Here is a 25,102-nt window from a genome sequence, read left to right on the forward strand (position 1 = left end):
GTGAAGGGGCGGGGCTTGAAGAAATGTTCTTCAGTGGGTAAGTAGTGAGGGGGCAGGGCTTGAAAACATGTCCAGCAGAGGGTAAGTAGTAAGGGGGCGTAGCTTGAAGACATGTCCAGTACAGGGTAAGTAGTGAAGGGGCAGGAAGTTATAAGACATGTCCCGCAGTGGGTAAGTAGTGAAGGGGCGGGCTGGAAGACATGTCCAGCAGAGGGTAAGTAGTGAAGGGGCGGGAGGTTATAAGACATGTCCCACAGTGGGTAAGTAGTAAAGGGGCGGGGCTTGAAGACATGTCCTGCAGTGGGTAAGTAGTGAAGGGGCAGGGCTTGAAAACATGTCCAGCATAGGGTAAGTAGTGAAGGAGCAGGGTTTGAAGACATGTCCCGCAGTGGGTAAGTAGTGAAGCGGCGGGGCTTGAAGACATGTCTCGCAGTGGGTATGTAGTGAAGGGGCAGGGCTAGCAAACATGTCCAACAGAGGGTAAGTAGTGAGGGGGCGGAGCTTGAAGACATGTCCCGCAGTGGGTAAGTAGTGAGGGGGCAGAGCTTGAAGACATGTCCAGCAGAGAGTAAGTAGTGAGGGGGCGGAGCTTGAAGACATGTCCCGCAGTGGGTAAGTAGTGAAGGGGCGGGGCTTGAAGACATGTCCCGCAGTGGGTAAGTAGTGAGGGGGCAGAGCTTGAAGACATGTCCTGCAGTGCGTAAGTAGTGAGGGGGGAGCTTGAAGACATGTCCAGTACAGGGTAAGTAGTGAGGGGGCAGGACTTGCAGACATGTCCAGCAGAGGGTAAGTAGTGAGGGGGCGGAGCTTCAAGACATGTCCCGCAGTGGGTAAGTAATGAGGGGGCGGGGCTTGAAGACATGTCCCGGAGTGGGTAAGCAGTGAGGGGGCGGAGCTTGAAGACATGTTCTGCAGTGGGTAAGTAGTGAGGGGGCGGAGCTTGAAGACATGTCCCACAGTGGGTAAAGAGTGAGGGGGTAGAGCTTGAAGGCATGTCCAGTACAGGGTAGGTATTGAGGGGGCAGGGCTTGAAGACATGCCCAGTAGAGAGTAAGTAGTGAGGGGGCAGGGCTTAAAGACATCTTCAGCAGAGGGTAAGTAGTGAGGGGGCAGGGCTTGAAGAAATGTTCTGCAGTGGATAAGTAGTGAGGGGGCAGGGCTTGAAAACATGTCCATCAGAGGGTAAGTAGTGAGGGGGCGGAGCTTGAAGACATGTCCAGTACAGGGTAAGTAGTGAGGGGACAGGGCTTGAAAACATGTTTACAAGAGGGTAAGTAGTGAGGGGGCAGGGCTTGAAGAAAAGTTTTGCAGTGGGTAAGTAGTGAAGGGGCGGGGCTTGAAGACATGTCCCGCAGTGGGTAAGTAGTAATGGGGCGGGGCTTGAAGACATGTCCCGCAGTGGGTAAGTAGTGAAGGGGCAGGGCTTGCAAACATGTCCACTATAGGGTAAGTAGTGAAGGAGCAGGGCTTGAAGACATGTCCAGCAGAGGGTAAGTAGTGAAGGGGCGGGCTTGAAGACATGTCCAGCAGAGAGTAAGTAGTGAAGGGGCGGGGCTTGAAGACATGTCCCGCAGTGGGTAAGTAGTGAAGGGGCAGGGCTTGCAAACATGTCCAGCATAGGGTAAGTAGTGAAAGAGCAGGGCTTGAAGACATGTCCAGCAGAGGGTAAGTAGTGAATGAGCAGGGCTTGAAGACATGTCCAGCAGAGGGTAAGTAGTGAAGGAGCAGGGCTTGAAGACATGTCCAGCAGAGGGTAAGTAGTGAGGGGGCGGAGCTTTAAGACATGTCCCGCAGTGGGTAAGTAGTGAAGGGGCAGGGCTTGCAAACATGTCCAGCATAGGGTAAGTAGTGAAGGAGCGGGGCTTGAAGACATGTCCCGCAGTGGGTAAAGAGTGAAGGGATAGAGCTTGAAGGCATATCCAGTACAGGGTTGGTATTGAGGGGGCAGGGCTTGAAGACATGTCCAGTACAGGGTAAGTAGTGAAGGGGCGGAGCTGAAAGACAAGAGGTGAAGGGTTGTGGAATTCATGTCTAGCAGTGAGCTGGAGGCTGGTAACTGGTTCATGGACTGGAGCTTGGCTTTCGGAAGAACATGTCAAGTAGGTGGCCGGTGGTAAAAAGGAGAAGGGTGGGCTTTGTCAGGACCCTCGTGGCAGTAATGAACTGGTGGATCGTTACTACTGTAAGACTGGAGGGCTGGGCCCTTACAAGAGCCTCTGGGGTAGAAGGGAAGCCGAGAGAGATCTGTTGTGTGGTATTGAGGTGTGGTCGTGCAATCTGGCTTGAGGGGTAGAGGGGAGAGGTGTGGGCTGGGTTTTGTGAGGAGCATGGGGGGCAGATGAGTGGTGAATGGAGAGCCCTGGATGAGGGCAATACACACTTGTGGTCAGGCAAATGGTTAGAAGTGATACTTAATTTGAGCCGGTGGTTTCCGGTGCCAGGCACTTAATTTTCAACACTGGCACTTAAGACAGTCTGCCACATAGTGGTGTTAAGTATCTAATTTAGAGATGAGCACAACAAAAGTAATTTATTAATTCAGTATACAATAAAAGCTACTAATATCATACTATTAATAGCCATTCTTATTGATTTGGGGGATTGAAATAGTCTGATTTGTCACACTTTTAGGAGTGTGAGGGGTCATGTTGGTGCGGTCATTGGCAGCGCTGGGAGGGGCAATGTGTAGTACAAGCTGCAGTGGCCTCCAGGGCCCTGGCACTTTTTTTTTTACAAATTAAGCACTAGGAGTGAAAGAGGCGCTTTGGGGAGGGCATGCTTGAAGCGCTTCAGCGCCTCGTCTAGGGGTAGTAAGCGCTATGTTAGTACAAGTTCAATACAATACAATAGTGATCTAGTGAGGGCTAAGTGGTAAAGGGGAGACATTCGGGCTCTGTAGCGCCCCTTTAGGGCAGTGATTTGTCGGAGAAGAGTGGATAGGGCCACAGCCTGTGAGGCACTAGGGAGGCCCCCCCTCCCCCGCCCCCTGCCCCAGCCCTGGACCCCGGTGCTGTGCTCTCCGGGTTCCGGGAGTGGCAGGCCGGACCAGTGTCTTGATATGCAGCACTCTTTGAAGCGCTGATGGGGGTAAAGTGCAGCAGCGCCGCGCAGGGAAGGAGGAAGCGCGCGCCTTGGATTGGGCTGTGGCTCAGGTCGCTGCCCTCCTTATCTCGTTGACATGCAAATCTTCCTGAGGGGTAGCCGGGCCTGACGTCACCCGGGGCTTTACTAAAACAGCAGAGGGTCAGGGGATGGCAGTGCACTGACATCTGGGGAGGAGGCAGACCTGGAACCGTGAGGGAGGACGAGGCAGACCTGTGAGGTGGAAGACAGCGGCCAGGGGAGGCAGGGCGGTTCTGTGGGCAGCCTGGCACTGGTACAGCATGCCCCCGGGCGCCCACCGGCCCCCGCCATGTACGTGAGTTACCTGCTGGACAAGGAAGTGGGCATGTACCCGGGATCCGTGCGCCCGCACCCTGGCCTGCAGGGCTACCCCGGGGCCCCCCAGTATCCGGACTATGGGGGGTACCACCACGGACTGAACCTGGAAAGCACCGGTGGACCCACCTCGGGTTCACCCTCCGCGTGGATGTCTCCCTACAGCGCCCCTCCGAGGGAAGAGTGGAGTCACCCGGCCTACATGAACCCATCCCCCGGGGGCAGCATGGGCTACAGCCCCGCCGCAGTGGAGTACCACCCGGGACCACCCTGTCCGGGGGTGCTGCCCGGGCACCTCCAGCAGCAGCAGGACTCGCCAGAGGGGCACAGGCGGGGGCAACACGCATATGACTGGATGAGGAAGCCCACGGCGCCGGCAGCGGGGGGATGCACGGGTAAGAAAAGATAACCCGGAGTATCCGGGGGTCCTGACGCACCTGACGCAGTGAACGTAGTGAGGGCCAGGACGACTCTGGCAGGCGTCCTACTCTGGGGATAAGTGGGGGTGGGGGCAGGCGGGCTGGCACAGGGACTTCCCTTGAGTTGGAGGGGGTATGGAGCGCAGCAGGCCTGTCAGAGGGTACAAGGTTTTGGCGCTGCAAGTCTCACTGGGACGAGCTTGGGGGTAGAGAGGGCAGTGCAGGTAGCACAGGTCCTACCTTGTGAGTTGGGGAGGGGGGGGGGGCACAAAAGAGTGACTGATGACCCACTCTCTAGGCTGCAGGGATGGGTGCTACAAGCTCGTCACTGTGCCCTTCCAGGGCACGGGGAATGGAAATGCAAGCCTGGGAAGTGGTTCCGTAAAGCAGCTGAAGAGAGGGGCCTTGAAAAACTGGTATTGGGCATATCCTTTGGGCTGAAAGGGGGACATCCCACTCATGCAAAGGGTAATCTCTGTGCCTCTGGGGGCTGCAGGAAGGAACACCACAGCACTGGCACTGGGTCAAACCTAGGGGGGGGGGGCGCTGGAACGACAGACACTGCACGCATGGCACTGGGCCAAACCCTGGGTCTGGAGACGGTGAGAGCGCAAGAGTAACACATTCTTTTTTTGTTAAAATCTGCAAATCATGCAGCAGATGTTGGATTATGTGGCAAATGCGGCACATCCTTTACTTTGCAAAAACACATCTCTGTCAGTCCACTTCCGAATGCGCGCATAAGAATATTCATTCTATGTTAAGCCAAGTGATGGAACACACAGGGCTATAACCCGATCTATGCAAACCGAGACCTCGACGCTCATAGAGTAGACATTCAGGATTCTAGGCGCAATGTTTTACTTGCGGTTACTTTCACTTTAAACCCCTGATTTGTTTCTTGGATATTTGATTGATATTACATAATTCTAGCGATATTCCAAAGTCAACCAATAAAAGCAGTTGTCGACTAATAGATACACATTACAATGAGCAGCTTTTAAAAATTCCCAATCTTGCAGATGAGCGCGTTTTTAAAACGGCTATTTGAAGACAAAAAACTTTGGCACAAAATAATGCGCACTTACCCACAGAGATTCGTCTCTGGTTTCCATTCAATGTACTGAAGGCGACATTCTACCGAATACTTTACTGCACTGTTCACCATACTCTTTTCAACAACCATATCCAACTAAGTACGTTTTCATTGATTGATGAGGTGTGCATAGAGGGCGTAGCTACAGTCCGGGATATGGGTTGGCGTGTGCCCTGTGCACTTCACAGGCGCGCAGCATTTTCGACTTGCTCTGTAAATGGGGGCGCTCGGGGCAGCGCAGTCTGCGCCATTTGAGTGGAGTTTTTCCGGTATAGCGCCTCTCTTTCCATTAGAAACGCATTTCGGTTGTGCGCAAGAGGAGCATTCCCTGCTTTCTTCTGACAGCCCCAATCAATCCTTCCCACACCTTGCGGGGCTGCAAAGCGCGGTCAGCTTCGTTGGTTATTGAAAATCGCAAAGCAGACGGTTAAATATGGCGCCCAAAGATAGCTTCAGGGCGCAGGGTTCGGAGTTTAACCCACGTCAAAAGTTCTGCGTTTTATCGATCTTGGAAGGGCGACATTCTGAATGGGCCCCTTCGGGATTCCTTACTACCTGTGACCTGCTGCTTGACCTCCCAGGCAGCAGGCGCAGAGCACACAGACCTATTCTCAGCTGAATACAAATTACACGTTTTTGAAAAACCTATGTAAGGGCAGGTGGAGCTGTGGTGCCTGCGACAGGCGGTATACTAGATGTAGTGTATTAATTTGTCGTCTTTAAAGAAAAGTCTGAGAGGAAAGACGCTCCCGTCCTCACAACAAAAGACAAGCGGCGTGAACTCTCTCAGGGTGAATCTGAGTCCGAGAAGGGCCCATTTGGCGATCAAAGCAGTACTTCAGTCAACATACTATCAATCAATGCTCGAAGACCAAAGACGTTATCCAATAACCAAAAACAGAAGTATCCGACTAGAGAATGAAAAAAACGTGACAAGATTCCCTACTCTGGTTTGACCGGGGTTCTCCTAATATCGCTTGGGTTACGGCCAGGGCCTTGCAGGCGACGTTTCTGGTTTGCCCCAGCCCAGTGTTAAAAGGCGGAGTAGGCAGTGCTGAAAGCAGGCCCTGGAACTTGGTCGCCCAGCTCCTAGGCGGCGGGGCAGCAGCCAGCAGGTGCCAGGCCGTTTATGATGTAAATGTGCCCTTGGCGGCCCTCCTGTCCCACAGCCCCTCATCTGTCACTGTCCTCCACATACTTCCACCTGTTGACCCCACCACCCGCTGCGCCGGCCGGAAAAGGGAGGCGCTCTTCACAGAAAACACTGAATTCCGGCCCTTCCACCCCTCATGCCCGGGTCTCATATGAGTGGGCGGAGTGTCCCAACTTCCACACTTTCCTGTGGTGAGGGGCCAATTACACTCAATACGAGCCCTGCCGGGGCAGATGGAGGTTTGCCCTGGAAGTCAGGAGGTCAGACTTGCTCTACTTCCGGTTCGGGAGCTTTGACCGGGAGGCGCCGGTTCATGGATACTGGGACCGTGCTCAGTGGAATTGGACGCTGTTGCTAAAGGGGCGACTATGTTTCCCAAAGAAGCTCGTCCTGCCTTCCCACGCTGCCGGGCCCGGACATGGGCAGTTCAAAGGCCGCCGGGGCGGCCTGCTTTCACATTCAGCATGGGGGTCGTGTTCATGTAAATGTGCCCCGCCAGGGTCGCTTTCTCAGAAGTGCTAATTCTGACACAATTGGCCGGAGGGGGCCCTTTGTCTGAGATAAGACGCCCTTGTAGTGCATTGTCCCGGCCGGTGTTCTCCATTCAGCAGCCCCTCTGATCCTCTGTGTCTCCCCGCGGGCTACTATTGTGCGACTACAGCTATGCTACCTGGACAAGGTTTACAGCCTGCTGGACATCACACGCCCACTGGCCGATCACATCACCTGCCTGCGCCAGGGGGAAGCCAGCCCGGCTGCAAGGCACGCTCAGATCTCAAGAATGCCTCAGCCCAGGATAACACTCTCAATGCAACACGCGCCGTGGGATGTTCATGCCTCATAATGTAAATATCCGAGCTCTTAGCATACGGTATAATTCACAGCAACGCTCACAAGATAAAACACTTTCGTATTTGCTAGACGTTAACACTGTAATCAGATAATAACTCGCCTAGAATCTTGTCCTAATAATAATTATATTCTCGGCCTGTTGGTTCAGTTTTAAAACGACCTCGTATACCGAGGGCAGAGAGGAAAATGTCAAATTTCGAATTCGTGAGATTCTTTTTTTCTTCATTTAAGAGTATGAATTTTCACACACATATATTCACTTTCACACACACACACACATAAACAAAAATACATACTTTTAAATGGATTTACCTACACACATTATAGGGATTTTATCAGCTTGGAAAGAGTGTTTTGTTACATGAACGAATCTGTTATGTTGTTGGGTCAACTACGAGGAAAACGTCAAATTGTGAATACCTAAAATTACAAGAGTATGCATTTTCACACACGTATACACCCCCCCCCCCAAACACACACATAGGAACTATATACATTTAAATGTGTTTATGTCCAAATGTATAGGAATTTTTCAGGTTGGCGGGGATGCTATGTTATATGATGCACCTGTTATGTTACTGCGCCAAGTTTATGCTTCAGGAAGCGTAAACCAAAGCCCAATGCAATCAATTTGTGTGAACGGCTGGACTCACCCACAATCTCAAGGCCACTGTCTAGCCTGATTAGTCTTTCCCAAACTTTCCAAATTTGTCTAGCACAATGATAATGGCTGCTCCCAATCCCATGCTAACTGGGATCTTCTAGGCCAGACCAAAAAAAGACTTTAAACCTAACAACTGGCAACTGTTTTATCTGGTGACGGTTAGGGGTGATGTGGCCATGAGGTCTCATTTAATACAGCCCTGAAAGGCCCAATTTTTTGCTGATTGTAAATTTGCTATGGCTTAATCTAGGAACCTAAAGTAAAGTAACTGATACCAGCCAAGTCTATGGAGAACCACGGCCCTTATCAGAGCTTCCCATGCATGCATATCCCAAAAGTGCAAACTAATTTGAATCAGGAAAAAGTAATATCTGCGAAATATAAAGGCACAGCAGTTAAAAATAAAGTGGTTATGCAGTTATTATTGTTGGGTGTATTATTAGCACCAAGACAACTCTGGTGTAAATTTCTACAAATGTTTCGGTCATGTGAATCAGCAACTATGGCTTTCATCAGGGCAAGGAAAGCTATACTTTGGTGGAGTGAAGAATTCATTCACCAATTATCTTTTTAAACACTGGTTTTAAATTTTAAGGGTTGAATGAATGAATAAATTAACTAGAAGCTCACTGCCTGATCAATCTATCATTGGAGCATGGGAATAAATTGAACTCATAGTACAAAAGCAGCTGTTGGCTGTTGTTTGGAGCACTTGTGGTTTTTGCTCTATTTTGTAGCGCGAAATGCATCCTCATGCACAAAAGGTAGAAAGGCTACATTTTGCAAAAAAATATAGTGCTAAAAGTTTTGCAGTTTGTGTAATTTGGCCCAATTTATTCCAAAATATTGCACAATTTTACAAAAAGGAAATCATTTAAATTTAATACACCCCCAAATTTGAAATTTAATACAAATTGTAGCTGAAAAGAATTCATGCAGCCCTAATTCTCAGTTATGGATCAGATTAAATAACCTTTATTAGTATGTATTTATTTATTTATAAAGTTTTATACAATGCGAACATGACCCTTGCGGGTTTCGGAGAGCTATTCAAATGGTCAGGAGAGAAGAAACAGCTAAAGCAAACAATAATATAATCGAGAATGGTACAGAAGGACCAAGCCAACAAATAAACAAGCAAGATCATACCAGGCGAGAAATGAACATGGGTGCGGACAATGCACCATATCTGGATCAGGAGAATAGAGTTTGTTGGTTCTAGATCAGAAATGTGTATGTAGTACTACAGAGGCATCTTTTACGCACTCTTCTATGCCTTTGTGAATCAGCTGAAATGTTCAACTCCCTTTAAGTAAAAGTCCAAGGAGGACAAGGGCCTTTCTATCTGTATTAATTATATATGAATATTCCCTAAATATTCACATTCAATTTCCAATCTAAGTACGTAAAGGAGTAACATTGAAGTACTCTTTTACATGCTCTTACATATGTCTGTGAGTAGAAATACTGGTGTAAGTATATGTTATGTATACAAATGTGAATGGGTGCTGTATAGATTTTGTCTGGGCATGGATTCCAGCTAAATTTACATATAATATCTATTAATTAAGAGTTGTGATTGAAGCTCCATGTAGGGAACCACCCCTTAAGAAACAAAGCTAATTTCTAAACTGACATTAAAAGGAGAAAGGGTAATTGCTGGTGCTTAATTCTGTCTGTGACACTAAGGAGCATATTTACAATAAAGTGGCAGTGCGCGGGTTAGCTCCAAAATAGCTATTGCAGCGCTCCGTGACTTTAGAAACGCAGGGTTGCAACATAATTGCAATATTATGGTGCACGCCTGCGCTTCTCCCAGCGCTGACACCAAATTCAGCTGCCTAGCTTCAGCGCGGACACCCTTGCACCATAGTGCAAGGGGGCCTCCGTTGAGGGAATGATTGATTGTATGCAGGAAGTGGTCCCTTCCTGCACATAATCAGTCCAGAATGGCGATTTGTACCTCCTATGTGTGCTGCAGAATGCAGCACACATAGAAGTTGCAAATCAGCATTTTATTAATGACTGTTTATGTGCAAGAAGGGATACCTTCCTGGACATAAACAATAATTCTTGGCAATTTGCTGTTTCTATGTGTGCGGAACAATGCATCACACATAGAAACAGCAACAACGAGGAGAAATAAAGCATTTCTCTTCGTTTCACCATGTTAAGATCAGGTTTTCCTTGGTCTTAATGTTGGCACTGCCTCCTATTAATGCCACTTTTGTAAATAGGGAGCAGCATCAAAATCAATGGGCGTTGTGGCGGAATACCCATTGCCTACCCCTTTTACTGTAGATTTAGCGTGAAAGGGTGCCTTATATACACGGCTGTGTCAAGTAGCTTATTGCCACCTTGTAAATAAGGCGAAGCCACTATCGACACAGGAACGTCATAAAAAGTGATAGTGGTGATAGGGGCTTGTAAATATGCCCCCAAGTTGAAAAATGGTTGATTTTTTGCCATTCAGTACTTAAATATTGGCTAAGTGATTTAAGATTGTTATCTTTTAAAATACAAAACTATTACTGGGGAATCTGCTGTTCAGACAGTTTTACGATTGATATGCTCCATGTTTGCACTGCCCTGGGTCTTTTTGTGACAGACATATAAATAGATCAGATTTAATTTAGCAGCTAACTTTCGATAATGTACATAATGAATATAGGGCCTGTTCACGTAATGCCATCAGTTTGAGAGAATTCGTGCCTTTCAAAATTCCAGCTAGATTATTGTCTGCTACCTTGAAGATTTTTTTTTTTAACTTTTATAGTCAGGGCAGCAGCCACAGAATCGCATAATTCCAGTTATGCGATTCTGTGGCTGCTGCTTTTTAGCATAATTAAGAATGTGTGTGTTTGCCACATAATCCATCATCAACTGCATAATCTGCAGATTTTAACAAAAAAAATTGTTTCTAGTTCAAACAAATCAAAAATGTCAAAAAATGGGCCAATATGTGTTTGTGTGCATTGGAAGACCCTTCGCAAAGGTTAATTTTAATTTCCTTATTTATGCATTTGGTTGTTAAACTGGTGAAATATTTGCCCTGACAGTATTACCATGTATAAAAATTACAAAACAACGAAGTAATACTATCCAAAAACAAGCCCCAATATCGCACATATTTGCCTTTTTTGCTGCATTATTTAGTCACCTCTGCCGCATAATCTGGCGCTGTCTCTTCACCAGTGGCCCTGAGTATAGTGTGATTAATGACACCCATACGCTAGCTATATAGATATAAACATTACTCCAACGAGGTAACAAATGATATTTTTGTATTTATTTTCATATAGCGCTTTAACAGATACCAATATTATCCACTGTAACTTTTCTCAATTAACCGGGCTTGGAACGGCCCGAGGCTGAGCTGGCCTTGCCGGGATTTCACCTCGTGACCTGCGGGCTACAGCAGATGTCAGCAGGTGAAACGCATTGAGGCCTCGTGAACTTAATCTTTATGGCTTCTGGACACATTAAATTTGTTAGTCATTTGCCCAGAATCACAGGATGTTGAGTGACCCTGCTGGGACTCGAGCCCGAGATCCACCGCTCCAGGCCTGGTACTCCTTAAAAGCGCCAATTGAACCACACATCTACACAATTAAAAAACACTTTTAGCTCAATGTAAATGCATTGTTTACATTCCATACTTTTAATTAGTTTGTTTTGTTAGCCATCATTCTGGTCAAAATAAGCCCTATCGCCCACAAAACGTGCACCCAGAAAGGGTAGAAAGAGAGAAGGAAGGAAGTGAGACCCCCGAATTTACTTGGAAATATGCTCACAATGTTCCTACATGTTGGTACATTCCCCTGTCTCGTACCCGTCTTCTGCTGACGAGTCGACGTGGCATGTGAGTCACATCATTAAGCACTTGCCTAATGTTACTGGCACCGGTATAGCGCGCAATCCGCGTTATTATGACCTCTTACGCTGCCTGCTGTGTGGGGTATCTGTACATCCCACTGCAGCGTTACCATCGCAGACCGAGCCTGAAACACGCTGTTAAGGTGTCCCTGCCCATTTGTAGGGCTATGCGTAAGAAGGGCGCAAGGGCTTTCATGCACGCATGGAATGTGGCAGGGGCGGCTCTAGGCTCATGGCGGCCCTGGGCAGGGAGCGTAGGTAGGGGCCCCCGGAGGAACGCAGGTGCGGAGGCCAGTGAAGAGGGGGGGTCAGGGTGTTTGGAATTGGAACAGAGCCGGAGGCCGCCAAATCCCTGTTAGGGGCCGCCACGCAAATATGTATCCATCCTCAGAGGATTATTCTGACCTGAGTTTCCGCCACCAGCTGAAAACCTGGTTATTCCATCAATAATCTAGGGGGAGTATAAATAGGAGGGAATGATGTGTTTTTTTGCTTAAACTTCCTTAGCGCTAGGACACCCTTCGGAGTAGCCGTGCGCTTGTATAAATGCCCTATAACATTAACATTAACATTATTATATTAAGGATATATATTGCCGTGGAGGCCCCTGGGGTTTGGCGGCCCTGTGCAGGTGCACAGCTTACACATGCCTAAGGCCGCCCCCGAATGTGGGTCCATCTGCCCTTGGTTAGGTATTAAGAACGGGTGTAATTAGAGTGGCAGGAAACCCTCCCACCCCCGGCACCAGAGCCATAGCACCTGCTCCGTCATTGACAATTACGCGTCTGGTGGGGTGACTTGCCCAGTAAGGGTCACATGTGAAAGAAGGTCTGCTCTATGTTGTACGGTCTTCATGGGATACGTATCCCAAACTGTCTGTGTGAAACACTGTGGTAGAAAGAGCTAGCGGGTGGGGCTGCCCTGACCCAGCGGATAGACACCAATGATAATGAAGTTCTTGTCGGTACTACGGGTCGTTTTTTTTGTTGATACGAACGCCAGTCTCGCTTACACAGACTTCAGTTCTTCATGGTTTCTGTTGGAGTATAGCAAAGTGAATGCTAGTAGGCAGCGACGGCTCGTGGAGGGAGTTACGGTGGGGCAGGAGGGTGGGGAGGGGGAGGGGCAGGGTGGAGGTTGCTAAAAACCGGCATATGGATAATTGCAGGTAAGTAAACAATTTAATTAATAAAACGAATTTCGTAGCTCGCACTGCATTGCATTTTGCGATGCAAGGCGCACTACGAAATTCGTTTTATTAATTAAATTGTTTACTTACCTGCAATTATCCATATGCCGGTTTTTAGCAACCTCCACCCTGCCCCTCCCCCTCCCCACCCTCCTGCCCCACCGTAACTCCCTCCACGAGCCGTCGCTGCTAGTAGGGTAGAATTAACCCAGATTTTAGGGACCATTATCCCATCGCCTTATTACAAGTGCCCTAAAATATAATCAGAGCCACTAAAATTATGTGGCCGGTGACCTCCAAATTATGAGGCAGGGTTAGCTAAATTATGTGGCAAGAAAAGGCAAATTATGCTGTGTAATGCAGAAAATTTTGAGATATTATTGCTTTATTATTTTGTCAATTTTTACTAGTGCTAACAGTGTGTGGGAAAATATTTCAGCTCATTGGTACGAACTGAATAACCAAATACAGGGATAAACAACTAAAATATGACCACTTAATCTTTATGAAGGGACTTCCACTGTGTGGAAATATATCTTGCCGCATTTTTAGTAACTTTTGATGCGACTGAGGTAGAAACACATTTTGTTTTTTAAAATCTGCAGATTACTCAGCCAATTACAGATTAAGTGGCAAATGAGGCAAATCCATAATCATGCACAAATCATTGGGGCTTTAGAATCACATAATTCCAGTGGTCCTGGATATAATGCACGTGTGATTAAGGGGGTGGGATATTTATTACAATTGTGACAAAGTAACGCCCCTGCAAAACTCAAAATCAAGCCCCATGTCTTTCATCATTCCGAGGTCGGTAAACTGGGTACCATTAAATTGGATAATAACGAGGGCTCCTGGTTTTATGGTATTCATTTATTTGACATTTCCATCTGTATTTATCCATATTTATTTTTTGCTAATTTTATTTGTATTTATCTATATTTATTTTGTTTTTTGTGAAAAAATAAAGCTGAAATTAGTATATTCCCACCTTTATTTAACCAATAAATATGCACTTATGTTTGAATGCCTTCCCGGTTTCAGTGCTGTGAACACCCACTGAAGTTAAATCAACCCACTTATACGAAAACATGCAAATTTCAGTAGCAACCTTGTGTATATCTATAGCTGTTAAAGCCTCTTTACTAAAATCCCTTTCTTTTTAAACCCCCTTTCCTATCAACCCACACAGCTATTGGTTTGGCATGGCAGACAGAATTTAGAATTACTCTAAAAACAACCCAATATCCGTTTTTATCCACATTTAAAAATAAATACATACACGAAAATGCATGTTTTCCGTCTGTATATATCTGTAAAAATCAGTAAAAACGGAAAACAGAGAGCCCTAATAATAACATCATCTGTTATTTACAGCTCCTAGAAACATCTGAAGTGACAAATGAATCACTGCACATACAGTTATATAGTGTTTTGTTGGATTCATGAGGGTAATGCAGGGGGCTCACCAACCATTCAGGGACCTTCCAACCCTCCCAGGGTTCCCCATACAGCCCAAGGAGCAGTTGTGAGATATTGGAGACTCAGGTGGTGATCATCATATTTTGCAGTGGGGGCATCATTCTGCATCACGTCCATGGATGGATGTTAGCGCTAATTAAATATTAAACTGATTTATAAACAACGCTTTCATAATATCATAAAATGGCGGGTATTACCGGTTCCTTGCTGCTCCACTCCTGCTATAAAATGGCCGTATGTTGGCTCACGCTGTCATTTTGTTTCCTCACAGTGAAAACCAGGACAAAGGACAAGTACCGCGTGGTGTACACCGACCACCAGAGGCTGGAGCTGGAGAAGGAGTTTCACTACAGCCGCTACATCACCATTCGAAGGAAGGCGGAGCTGGCCGCTTCCCTGGGGCTCTCCGAGAGACAGGTGGGTAGTCAAGGCCCTCACACCTCTTTGCACCGCTTCCCTTCTTCCTGCCCCTTTTGGTGATTCATTCTTGGGCAGTGGTGTAGCAAGGGTGCTGTGGGCACCATTGTAATTAACAGACATGGACACTGAACCAACAGTTTTGTAGTTAAAAACAGCGGGGTGCAAAGCGGTGCCCCCTCCATTAGGGTGGAGGAGCACCACCCCTTGCCACCACATTAAAATAAAATGGGATTTAAACCCGTTTTAATATTGTGTTATTTTAATTCCCCTGGACCTGCTCCCAGGACACTGGCGAATCTTGGGGATGGGTCCATGGGGATGACACTTCTGGTGGGGTAGAGGTGGGCACTGTTACAGTGCGTATGGCTGTTGTGCTGACTGTCATAATCCAGCCAAACCATCATGCACACTGAAGCTCTCTCTAGACACAGCTGCATTGCTAGGGCCAGAGAGAGCAGGCACAGGCTCCCAGTCTAACTGGGAGAGCAAGTTGCCAGCACTCAGGCCAATCCTGACACAGCTTTCATGCAGCACCAGGATTGGCCGCAGTGCAGTCTGGGAGCAGTAGCGGTCGATGGTGGGACTAGCTGCCGGGCGGTGATGTGGGGAGGGGGATGGGCAGGGTAGGGGGTAGTATCAGTCTCAACTTCGCCTGTCTGTCCCCCGTTGATGTGAATGCACACCCCACCATGACTGCCTGTCTCTTTAGTCACTGGCCACCTCTCACATCAATGCCCAGAACCCAGAACAGCCCATGTTCTTCTACACTGCCCATGTCTCTTGTCAGTGTCCTCTTTCTGCCAAAGTCCGCCTGTAATTGGAGCTTCTCCTATTCAAGGATCACCTCTCCCATCAAGTCCTCCCTATTTCCAGTTTTATCCTCTCCCATTTCAGGTTCCATCTTCTATCATTCACTCTATGTCTCTCCTAATGCATCCATGTCTTCTGTCACCAATCATCTTCCTATCACCACCCCTCCCATCTGCCAATTCCCCACTCATAGTACTCCCTACCACTACCATTCTTGTTGCTGCTTCTTCCTAATACAGCCCCTTGCCCATCTCTACACACTAGCTGGTACCTCTGAGAGACCAACAGTCCTCAGGGAAGAGGAGGCCAAGTGTGCACTCCTCCTTAGTACTATAAGCCTGCACTATATGATCTCGCTATACTCGGGGTCACTGCAATTATGCGATTATGCAGCCACTGCGATTTTTGCATGATTGTAGATTTGCACCATTTGCCACATAATCCGTCATCTGCAGCATAATGTGCAGATTTTAACAAAAAACAATTGCTTTTAGCTCAAATAGTTGAAACGTTAGTAAAAATGCGAAGAAACGTCTTGGTACATAGAAGGCCCTTTGCAAAGCTGGACTGGTCACCTTTCAGTTGCTCATTGCTGTAGTTGGGTGTTAAACTGGTACTAATGAGATGCAACCAATGTCCAGAGAGTGTTACCCAGTTTAAAAATGATGAAATAATGAAGTAATATTATTGCAAAATGTGCCGTATTGTGTTACATAATTCGCCTTCTCTTGCCGCATAATTTACTCAACCCTGCTGCATAATTTGTCTCTCTCCTGCCACATAATTCCAATAGCCCCGAATACACTTTCATTTAGACATCTTCCTGTAATTCATCTTTATTCCACCTCTCCTCCACCCTGTATCTAGACTCATCTACTGATAGCAGCAGCCAGTGAGCAGGAGAGTTTTCCCAGAACAAGCCCAATTGACGTTGGCTAGAAGCCTAAAACAGTCTTTGCCCACACAGTGGTGGCAATAAATGCTTTACTGTCATTGTATGGGATTATTTTCTTTTGAGTCTTTGTTTCACAAGCAGTTATGCATAATCCAGATCTTCTTTAGTAAATAGGAAAAGAGCCTACAAGCTTTATGTTTCTTTGCTGTAGGGCTTGCATTCTCCCACTGCGCAGGGCCAGTAGCGGTCGGTGGTTCGAGTAGCTGCCGGGCGGTGATGTGGGGAGGGGCAGGGTGGGGGTTAGTAATCTATGGATTACGGAGGATTACAGGTAAGTAAACATATAAATAAATAAAATGAATTTTGTTGCATTGAATTAAACTATTCACTATCCAGCACCCCTCAACACTATGCGTTGTAACAGCATGCGTTGTAAAACTTGCGATGTGAAGGCATGCGTAGTAAAAGCATGCGTTGTAATGTCATACAACCCTTCTTACAAGGCGGAATGTTACACCAAACAGCATGAGGTTAGAGAGTGATACTACAGGGTGGGGTCAAAGCCGACATTATGAATATTTTAAAAACCTGGTGCCAAAATGTCTTGCCGAAAGCTGAGTAGTCACACTAAACCTAAAACATATGTCATAAATGCAACTGTAGTTTCCTGGTCGTGCATAAATGGTAAACAGCGTATGGAAGAATCAAGCAGGGCTGCAGGCGTCTGTATTGTGGAATGTGTGTGCTGATTTCCACCCCTCATGCTGTCATTTATTCCCTCTTCAGGTTAAAATCTGGTTCCAGAACCGACGAGCAAAAGAGAGAAAGCTGAACAAGAAGAGGTTCCAGCAGATCGGAACCGGACAGAGTGACACAGACCCTTTGAGCCCTGTGTCTTCCATGGGGCCTGTAATGACAGGGGTGGTCCAAAATGGGCCGGGACTGGGCCATAATGTGGGTGTCCTGTCCGCTCCAGTCAGCCATTCAGTCAACCAGTGACACGTTTCAACCTGGATGTGAACATTGTTCTGATGAGAGGCTTCTGCAGCCCATGAAAGGATTCATGGACCCTTCATGGGTGCTGGGGTCTAGATAACAAAACAGCTGCCATACGTCCAGGCACATTGAATGACTCACTCCATCACTCCACCCAGAACTGTAAGGACTACTTTTGTACCAGACTGGAGAGCGGCAGGTTTTATTTTTCATTCACTGGAGGGACTGTAACAAAAATCTCTGGTGGATGTGTCCACTCCCTCACAAAATGGCAGACTCAAGGAGGTCAACCGATAGGGCTGCAGGCGCCGCCTATGACGGACCTGCTTTCCTAAAAGGAAGTTAAAGGCACTGAAAAAGGCCCAGCCTGAAGAGGCTGTCTCTGAAATGAAAGCGATGCGGTGAAACCAAACTATGACATAGTACTGCCTAGCGACAAAATGGACGTTCTGCCCCAAATGGTCATGTCTAACGCAATACAATAGGTTGTGGTCACATTGAAAAGAAGACTCAGACCAGTATCAAAACGTCAAGTTAACCAGTGGTTAACTTAATATTTTTACACTCCAATTACTTTGCTATTTTTGTTTCAGCTTTCCTTGAGACGTGATGTGATATTACACTATTGGCTGGCGTATGTGAGATTTTTGCTACATTGTGCAACGCCAGAGTATAAAGAAAGATATTGCTTGGACACTTTTTCACAGTCCTATATTTATAGGCACACATATGTATCTGAATTTATATATGCATATATACTTGTTTATGTGTATACATTCACATATACACATATAAGTATGTATATATGCATATACATGAGATATGTTCTAAATATATATATATGTTATACATATATATGCTATGTATAGATATATAAAAGATACATAATCTATATGTGGCTAACAAGCATAGTTACAAACACAAATTGTTAATATTTTGAGAATGTATAGATTTGTGAAATGTGCAGACTAATGATATAATGTAAAAATATGTTTTCAGATTCTTTTAATATAAGGATATTTGAGTGTTGTCCTAAATACAAACAACACAGTGTTGTTGTAATTCCCAAAGAAAGTCACTGTAAATCTTAATGTACAGATGTAATAATTCAACAAAGAAAGGAGCATGGAATTTCGTAAAAACATTTGCACTAACCAATGTCTTGTGTTGTCATTGTTACAGTGCGCATGTGATGTGTGTCTGTGTTTCTATGAGTAAAGTGTGTGGGGCAGATTTATGAAGGGCTTGCGCCACGTTTACGCCGCCGTTGCGTGACGCAACGGCAAGGAAACGTGGCGCATCCCTGCGCCCTATTTACAACGTGACGCATCTAGGAGATGCGTCACGTTGTACAGCACTGCGCCATGAGGAGGCGTTCCTGCGCAGGGGGGGCGTTCCTGCGCAGGAACGCCTCCTGAAAGTGGCTGAGTGAAATCTATGAGATTTCACTCAGTCACTTTCAGGGCAATGCTGCGTCAAAACCCTGCGCCTGCTTGAAGCAGGCGTAAGGCTTGAGGCAGCATTGAAAGAATAGGCCCCCCCCAGAGCATTGCTGGAGCTGCGTCGCGCTTGCAACGCAACTCTAGCAATGCGCCACATTTCCGGCACAGATGCGTCACGCATCTATGCCGTTTTTGCCCCATGGTGCGCCGCATCATAAATGCGGCGCACCATGGGTGGCGTAGCTGTGGCGCACTGTGGCGCATGTTAACTGGCGCATCCCTCGGGATGCGCCAGTTAACATAAATCTGCCCCTGTGTTTTCACACATCGGATTGCACAGGCATTTTGATATAGTTGCATAATTGTATGGGTGCTTTCACATTGATGTATGTTGTAGTTTTCACATTAAATAACAGCAGTATTTTTCCCAACTGAATTCCATGGACTATTTAAGAAATACTTTTTCACGTTGAAAGTCTTGGATGTTTTTATGTTGAATTACACAGGACTGAATAAGAATCGAATTGCTTTGAATTAGATGGGTATTTTTCACACAAACACATACAGGTATTGCAACATATAACTGCTATCACAAGATACACTCCTGTTTCTACTGCAGCTTTAATAGTCAGAAATTAAGCTAAAACTTAGGGCCTGATTTTGATCTTGTTGGGACTGGTCCCGCCGTATCATTTTCGGTGGTCTTCCCGCCCACCGCTTTGACGGTTCGCCTGCTCGATTTAGATGTTGGCAGGTTACTGGAGGGAAGACCGCCGCAGCCCTGCCGCCTCCGCTAGAATTATTCTCCCGCGTCAATGGTGTCAGAGGCAGAAGCTGCTGTTGGAATGAACCCTTCCCAGATTTCCGCTGTCCAGATAACGATGTGCCTTTCCGTCGAGGCAACTGTGGCGGATAAACCTCCAAGCTGGAGTTGGCGGAATGGAAGAAAAAGAGGTGAAAACTCACCTTTTTTTGAGGTCCCACCACCGATTCTGTCTTGAATGCCATTCTCCAGGTCCTTCCTGTGCTGATGCTAAAGACCACGACGCTCGGCTACCCCATTGTCACCGGGATCTGAGGTAGACGTTTGTGGTGGGTGAGGGTGTACATTCAATATTGTGCGTATGTTGTTGGTGTGCAATGCTATAATGTAAAAATATGGGCAGTAGACATCACCTACACATAGATATTGACAGATTCATTACATATATATGTATTGAGATGAAAATAAAATTACCTGTCCCCACACCGCCTTGGTCTTACTCCGTCAGGACTCTGCTACCAGCACAACAGGAACATCTAAAGCGGCTTGACGCACATCTGATGGATTCGTATTACTGTTTGCCAAACAGAGAAGCCCACCACAGGACACTGACTGTTGCCGCAACATCTAACCCTTTCGCTGCGCTCGTCGGCCAACGGCCATCGCAAGCACTACCTCGGTAGTGCCGCGCACGTCGCCCACTCTTTTAAACCAACTGCAGCAGAATTTACGCTGCAGTAAGTGGCTAAATACAGTGAGTAGACTCCCTGCAGTCAACTCGACGGAGTACTTGCAGCTGCTGTCGCAGCAGGATGATGATAATACCGCCCAAGATCTAAATCAGGCCCTTACTCCAGATAAGCCTTGGAGTAAGTCAAGCACCACCCACGGCCAATTACTGGTACTGAAAAACACCCTCTAGAAATCAGTGGAGGCATCAAAAAACACCAGAGAAATAGGGAAATGAATGTGTTACATATATGTCTAATCTGAAAAAATCCCTTAAAATATTTTTATATTTCCTAATTTACATTACAAGAATGCTCACAACAAATAGAACACACCTGCTGATTCAAAGGGGCAAGGGGTGATGACCCAGGACTCCGCCACCCATCTACAGGTGATACTTTTTACAACACCAACCAATCACATGCAGGCTGACCATATCAGAAATTAAACCACACACCGAACTTTTTCGGTTTCACTATGTTGGTGAATGCCTTTATAGCTTTGCACCTCATTATTAGGAACAATTATTTGAGGAGGAGAGAGAGGGATTACAAGCAAATGATCAACATCTTTAGCATGTCCAGGGAGGCATTAATTGCCAGATACTGCTTTGCACCTAAATTGACTGGTTGCAGATTGGAAGCAAGTGCTTGATTCACCACAGCCCTCCCCCAGGCTACACCTACCCATGCAAAAATGATGCAGAAAATGGAATGCAAATACCAATATTGAAATAATACGGATAATCACTCAAATCACAAATAATAATAATATTCCTTGGCAATTACAATTCCTTCCATAGGTTAAGGGTAACTATTTTGTTGTTCGTTCTTCATTGTGATCATGATTTTGCTCTAATAATGATTAGAACTTAAACCTATGGAAGGGAATGTTATTTGTAAGAATATTAATTGTACTGAGTGATCATCACTATTAAAGTATTGGCGTGTGCATTCCATTTTCAGCGGTGTAATTACGCTCCAGGTAGGCCCTGTCCATAATTTTTTGAATTTAATGATACACCAACCATACAGATCATAAAACCAACGAAGCAATTATGTGGGGTATTAACGTTAGACTCACTCACGTCTAAATACTGGCTGTACTTCATTGCATGGTCAATGGGTTTTTCCAGAGGGTCAGTTAAAAAAAATATTGGCCTTTTGCAGCAGGTCAATCTTGATGCTCGCTCCGGTCTGGATATTGAGATGCATCACTAACAGACCACGCCAGTTTATTGCCATGCCACAGTTAGTGGCAGAAAGCCCAATGGTGGCAAGAGAATTATATTTATTTCTCTACTTCCCTCATGTATTAAGTGCCATTTATCCAACCCTGAATGTGGCAGTTAAGCTACTTCACCAAAGAGAATACCTTTTATGCAACAAACCCTTCTGACACTCTATCAACATGCACGCTGTTAGCACTGCCAGTGGCTGCATCACTGATACATTTGCTGCCTTTCCTAGAAGCACATACAACAGTTATATATTTTGTTAGTTACCTTGTGTGTCAGTTGTTTGCTGGAGTTCTAGTGACATGTGACTGATAAGTAAGTTATAACATCTCATATTGGGGCTGCATTTGTGTCTGGGAGATGGCATCCCAAACATACTCACTAATTACTCGTCACAGCACAATGGACACACATTATCCTCATAGTCGCTGCATGCATATATAGACGATATAATACATTTAGAATTGAGCAAAATTTTAAGAAGACTCACAAGTCTTTGTTGCAGGTCGTACTGCCTATGCTCACTCTCCTTATCACCTCACACGTGTAATGTCCAACCACACAGCCTCAAGAGAGGAACAATAGGGCACACATGTACACAAGCCATCAGTAAATTCACTTCTGGTATCCTTAGATCATGCTTTAGATGCCCAGACCATATGTGGGAAGGGAGAGGTATTGCTTGCTGTATTCCCCCAGAAGTTGTGCTCAAGTTAGTAGTAATACTAGAAGCCTGTTGCATGTTGCACAACATTGCTAAGAGATGAGACTTACATATAGACACCACACCCTTACTGTGACCCCATCCAGTTTCCTGGGGTAGGGCACAAAACAAAGGTCAGGGTTAGAAGGCCTTTGATCAACTTTTTATTTGAGCTGTTAGCTTGGTTGCTGCAGTATTGTGGTTGGACAGAGTCATGTCAATGATGAATGGTGGAGTAAATACTATCACCTATACCACCCAGCCTTTGCCACCTGAGACCTGGAGAACTTTTCCTTCAACTGGCTCCTCTCATCTTGCCATTTCTTTGTAATGCCCCTCATACCATGCAGCACTTTCCCCATGCATTTACATGGATGGTAACCTCCGAAATGTCGCATGGACGCAGACAATGTAGGTTCTTAGAGTGTCTGATCACAAAGTTCACTACAAGGACTGTCTTCTCAGTGTAACACCTCTTCCTCATGAGTTTTGTGGTCTGCATCCTGGAGGCAGATTATGGGTCTTTTTGGCTGCGAGGCCAATGGAACAGGGCAGTCTAGGGTATGAGCTGTATTTATGTATTTTTAGGTGAATTGGTATTAGCGGTATAGTTTTTGCCTATTCCCTTTCATTTGGAGGTGTCCTCCTAGGTGGCACCGCTTGTGGACTTCTCCGCCAAATTAGCAGAACGTAAAATATGGATATAGAGTTACTTGGAGTAACTTTATAGTCATAAATTCAAATGTAGGCGGCTCAATCCCCTCCAATCATGGGTGGAGATAGGTCCTCCGCACTTCGGGGTGGAATCTCCATACTGCAGTTTTTCATTGCGGGGCCTCCGTCACAACTGTGGACGCTCTTCGTGAATCCGGTCATTAAAGTCCACTCCAGTGCTTCCCAAGCTATTTAGAACCGTGGCCTTCCTTTTAGAATGAGAAACATTTGCAACCCACCTAGCTTTAATGAACACAGTGGGCACTTTAAAAAAAAATGTAACTAAAGCATCTTGTGGCAGTGTACTGCCATTTACAGACCACACATTTTCCATTTAAATGGCCACTAAGTTAGCACAAACAGTTCAGTGAATATTTATCATTTGTGCATCACCAAATGAAGGGCTTTGATTTGTTTTCATCCTATTAAAGTCTTTGCTTCCATCACACTTCAAAATTACAAGAAATATGCTCCATTTTTGCTTTCTTAAGTGCTGAATTTGTACAGTTCAGTTGCAGGTGTTTACATTTTGTAATGTGTGTTTAAAAAATGACTTCCTTTCATACTCTACCCCAGCAAGATTGTCACATAATTCACTTTGCTTTTCTTTCTGTGACTTTAAAGTGAAAGGAGTTTGTAAACACCAATCCCCATGTCAAAAAACCTAAGCTGCAATTTGTCAGAAGACCTAGCCTGACATTTCACTTTTGTCTTGAAGCGCAGCAAATATGACCAGATAAATACAGAATTTAAAGGCATCTTTATTGTTTGAACTTTAACGATCCACTAAAAATCAGCTCGGAACCCACAGTTTGTGAATCTTGGTCTACACTGAAGTGTATGTCTCCACTCAAATGGTCAATAAGAGAAAAGTTGAAAGTTACGCTAAGGTGTAAGAGTCGATCTAAAAGTGAGTAGATCTACAGATGCAAACTTACCATTATTGATAACCCTATATTGATGCAGGGCAATTGTACCCAATTTTGTATGTATACTTGGCTTTTATTCACTCATTGAGATCCATTTGTATGTTGTGTATTGGACTTGTTGGACTGGTGCAAGCCAGCCTCATGGATGGTGTGTTGCATTAGCCAAAGTCCGAAACATCAGAATGAGAAGGGTGAGAAGAGTTTTTCTGTTCCAACAGAAAACAGAAAACAAAACTCTCAACATCCATTCAGTATGACCCACAAAAGATTGCTATCAGGACTAAATAACAACACAAACCGTCTGCAGTGAGTAGATGCACATACAAGTCTGCCAGTTAAAGCACACGCCAAATGACCAAAATAGCAGGGAACTATTTGGTCAATACCTTCAGCCACGCCTGGCAAACTTGCAAACATCAAAATGTCAGCATCAAAACAACAACTATATTCACATTTTTGCCAGGATAGTAAGACACACAGACAAAACTTTGTCTGCAATTGGGTTCTTGAAAGCAAGGAAGAGAGGTACCTGACACCACTGACAAAGTGAAGTGGTACTGGTGACAAGATACGCACTATGGGCCCCATGCACAAAGGTAAACGGAGACGAAAGTCTAACTTTACAACTTTCGGTATTCACAAAGGCCATTTGCCGGTAGTAATGTTAGAGTTTTGTCTCAGTTAAACTTGTCTTGGTCTTACGTTTAACTGTAAATGCCCTTTATAAAATTCGTAAAGTTAGACTTTATGAATCAGGCTCTATATAAATATACATAACATAACATAAGCCAGTTTAGTGAAGAAGGTCAATACCAGAGCTGTGTTAAATTACGTGTTCTAAATTGTATGTATGACTGAAATTGCATATTTTCTCGAGCTAAAGGTGTTTCGATCCAACAACACAAAACACAGTCATAATGCCTGTCTCCTGTTGTGCACACAACCCAATGCACCAAGACATTCATCTCATAGGCTACCTAGGACATGTTCTGGCCTTGCTGTGAAGTGCATTTTAAGAGGTCTGATTCATGGAAGACATAGCCAGGTAGTTCGGACTGAACAGTCCCTTTGGACAAGACCAAGCTGGATATGTCTAAGATTGGTCCCTGTAGGTGACGGCACAGATAAGCTAAAAACTGTAGAATGTTAGGCACCCAGAAAAATTACCAGTTTTTATGACTGATTTCAGGTTTTCCATCCCCCACTTTAGTGAAACGTCAGGACAGCCCCAGCTTACCATGTTGCAGAGGCACTCTGCATGGCTGAATATAGACACCGCTCACTTTTAGAACAGA

At 45.7% G+C, this 25,102-nt stretch overlaps 1 protein-coding gene across 1 annotated transcript; it reads left to right on the plus strand.

The window, feature by feature from the left end:
• Positions 1-3,082: 3,082 nt before the first annotated feature.
• Positions 3,083-18,444, plus strand: CDX2 (caudal type homeobox 2). The gene is made up of 3 exons (XM_086935167.1): positions 3,083-3,833; positions 14,441-14,586; positions 17,081-18,444. The coding sequence occupies exons 1-3, from the start codon at positions 3,413-3,415 to the stop codon at positions 17,291-17,293; spliced, it is 780 nt and encodes a 259-aa protein (XP_086791293.1). The 5' UTR covers positions 3,083-3,412; the 3' UTR covers positions 17,294-18,444.
• Positions 18,445-25,102: the final 6,658 nt, after the last annotated feature.

The sequence above is a fragment of the Lissotriton vulgaris genome, chromosome 8 (genome assembly GCF_964263255.1).
Source record: "Lissotriton vulgaris chromosome 8, aLisVul1.2, whole genome shotgun sequence".
NCBI lineage: Eukaryota > Metazoa > Chordata > Amphibia > Caudata > Salamandridae > Lissotriton > Lissotriton vulgaris.

Bases quoted from the DNA above. Each gene is read 5' to 3' on its own strand.
- CDX2 (XM_086935167.1), top strand. From the start codon at position 3,413: ATGTACGTGAGTTACCTGCTGGACAAGGAAGTGGGCATGTACCCGGGA. The intron at 3,834-14,440 runs GTAAGAAAAGAT...GTTTCCTCACAG, and splicing joins GGCAGCGGGGGGATGCACGG to TGAAAACCAGGACAAAGGAC. The intron at 14,587-17,080 runs GTGGGTAGTCAA...TTCCCTCTTCAG, and splicing joins TGGGGCTCTCCGAGAGACAG to GTTAAAATCTGGTTCCAGAA.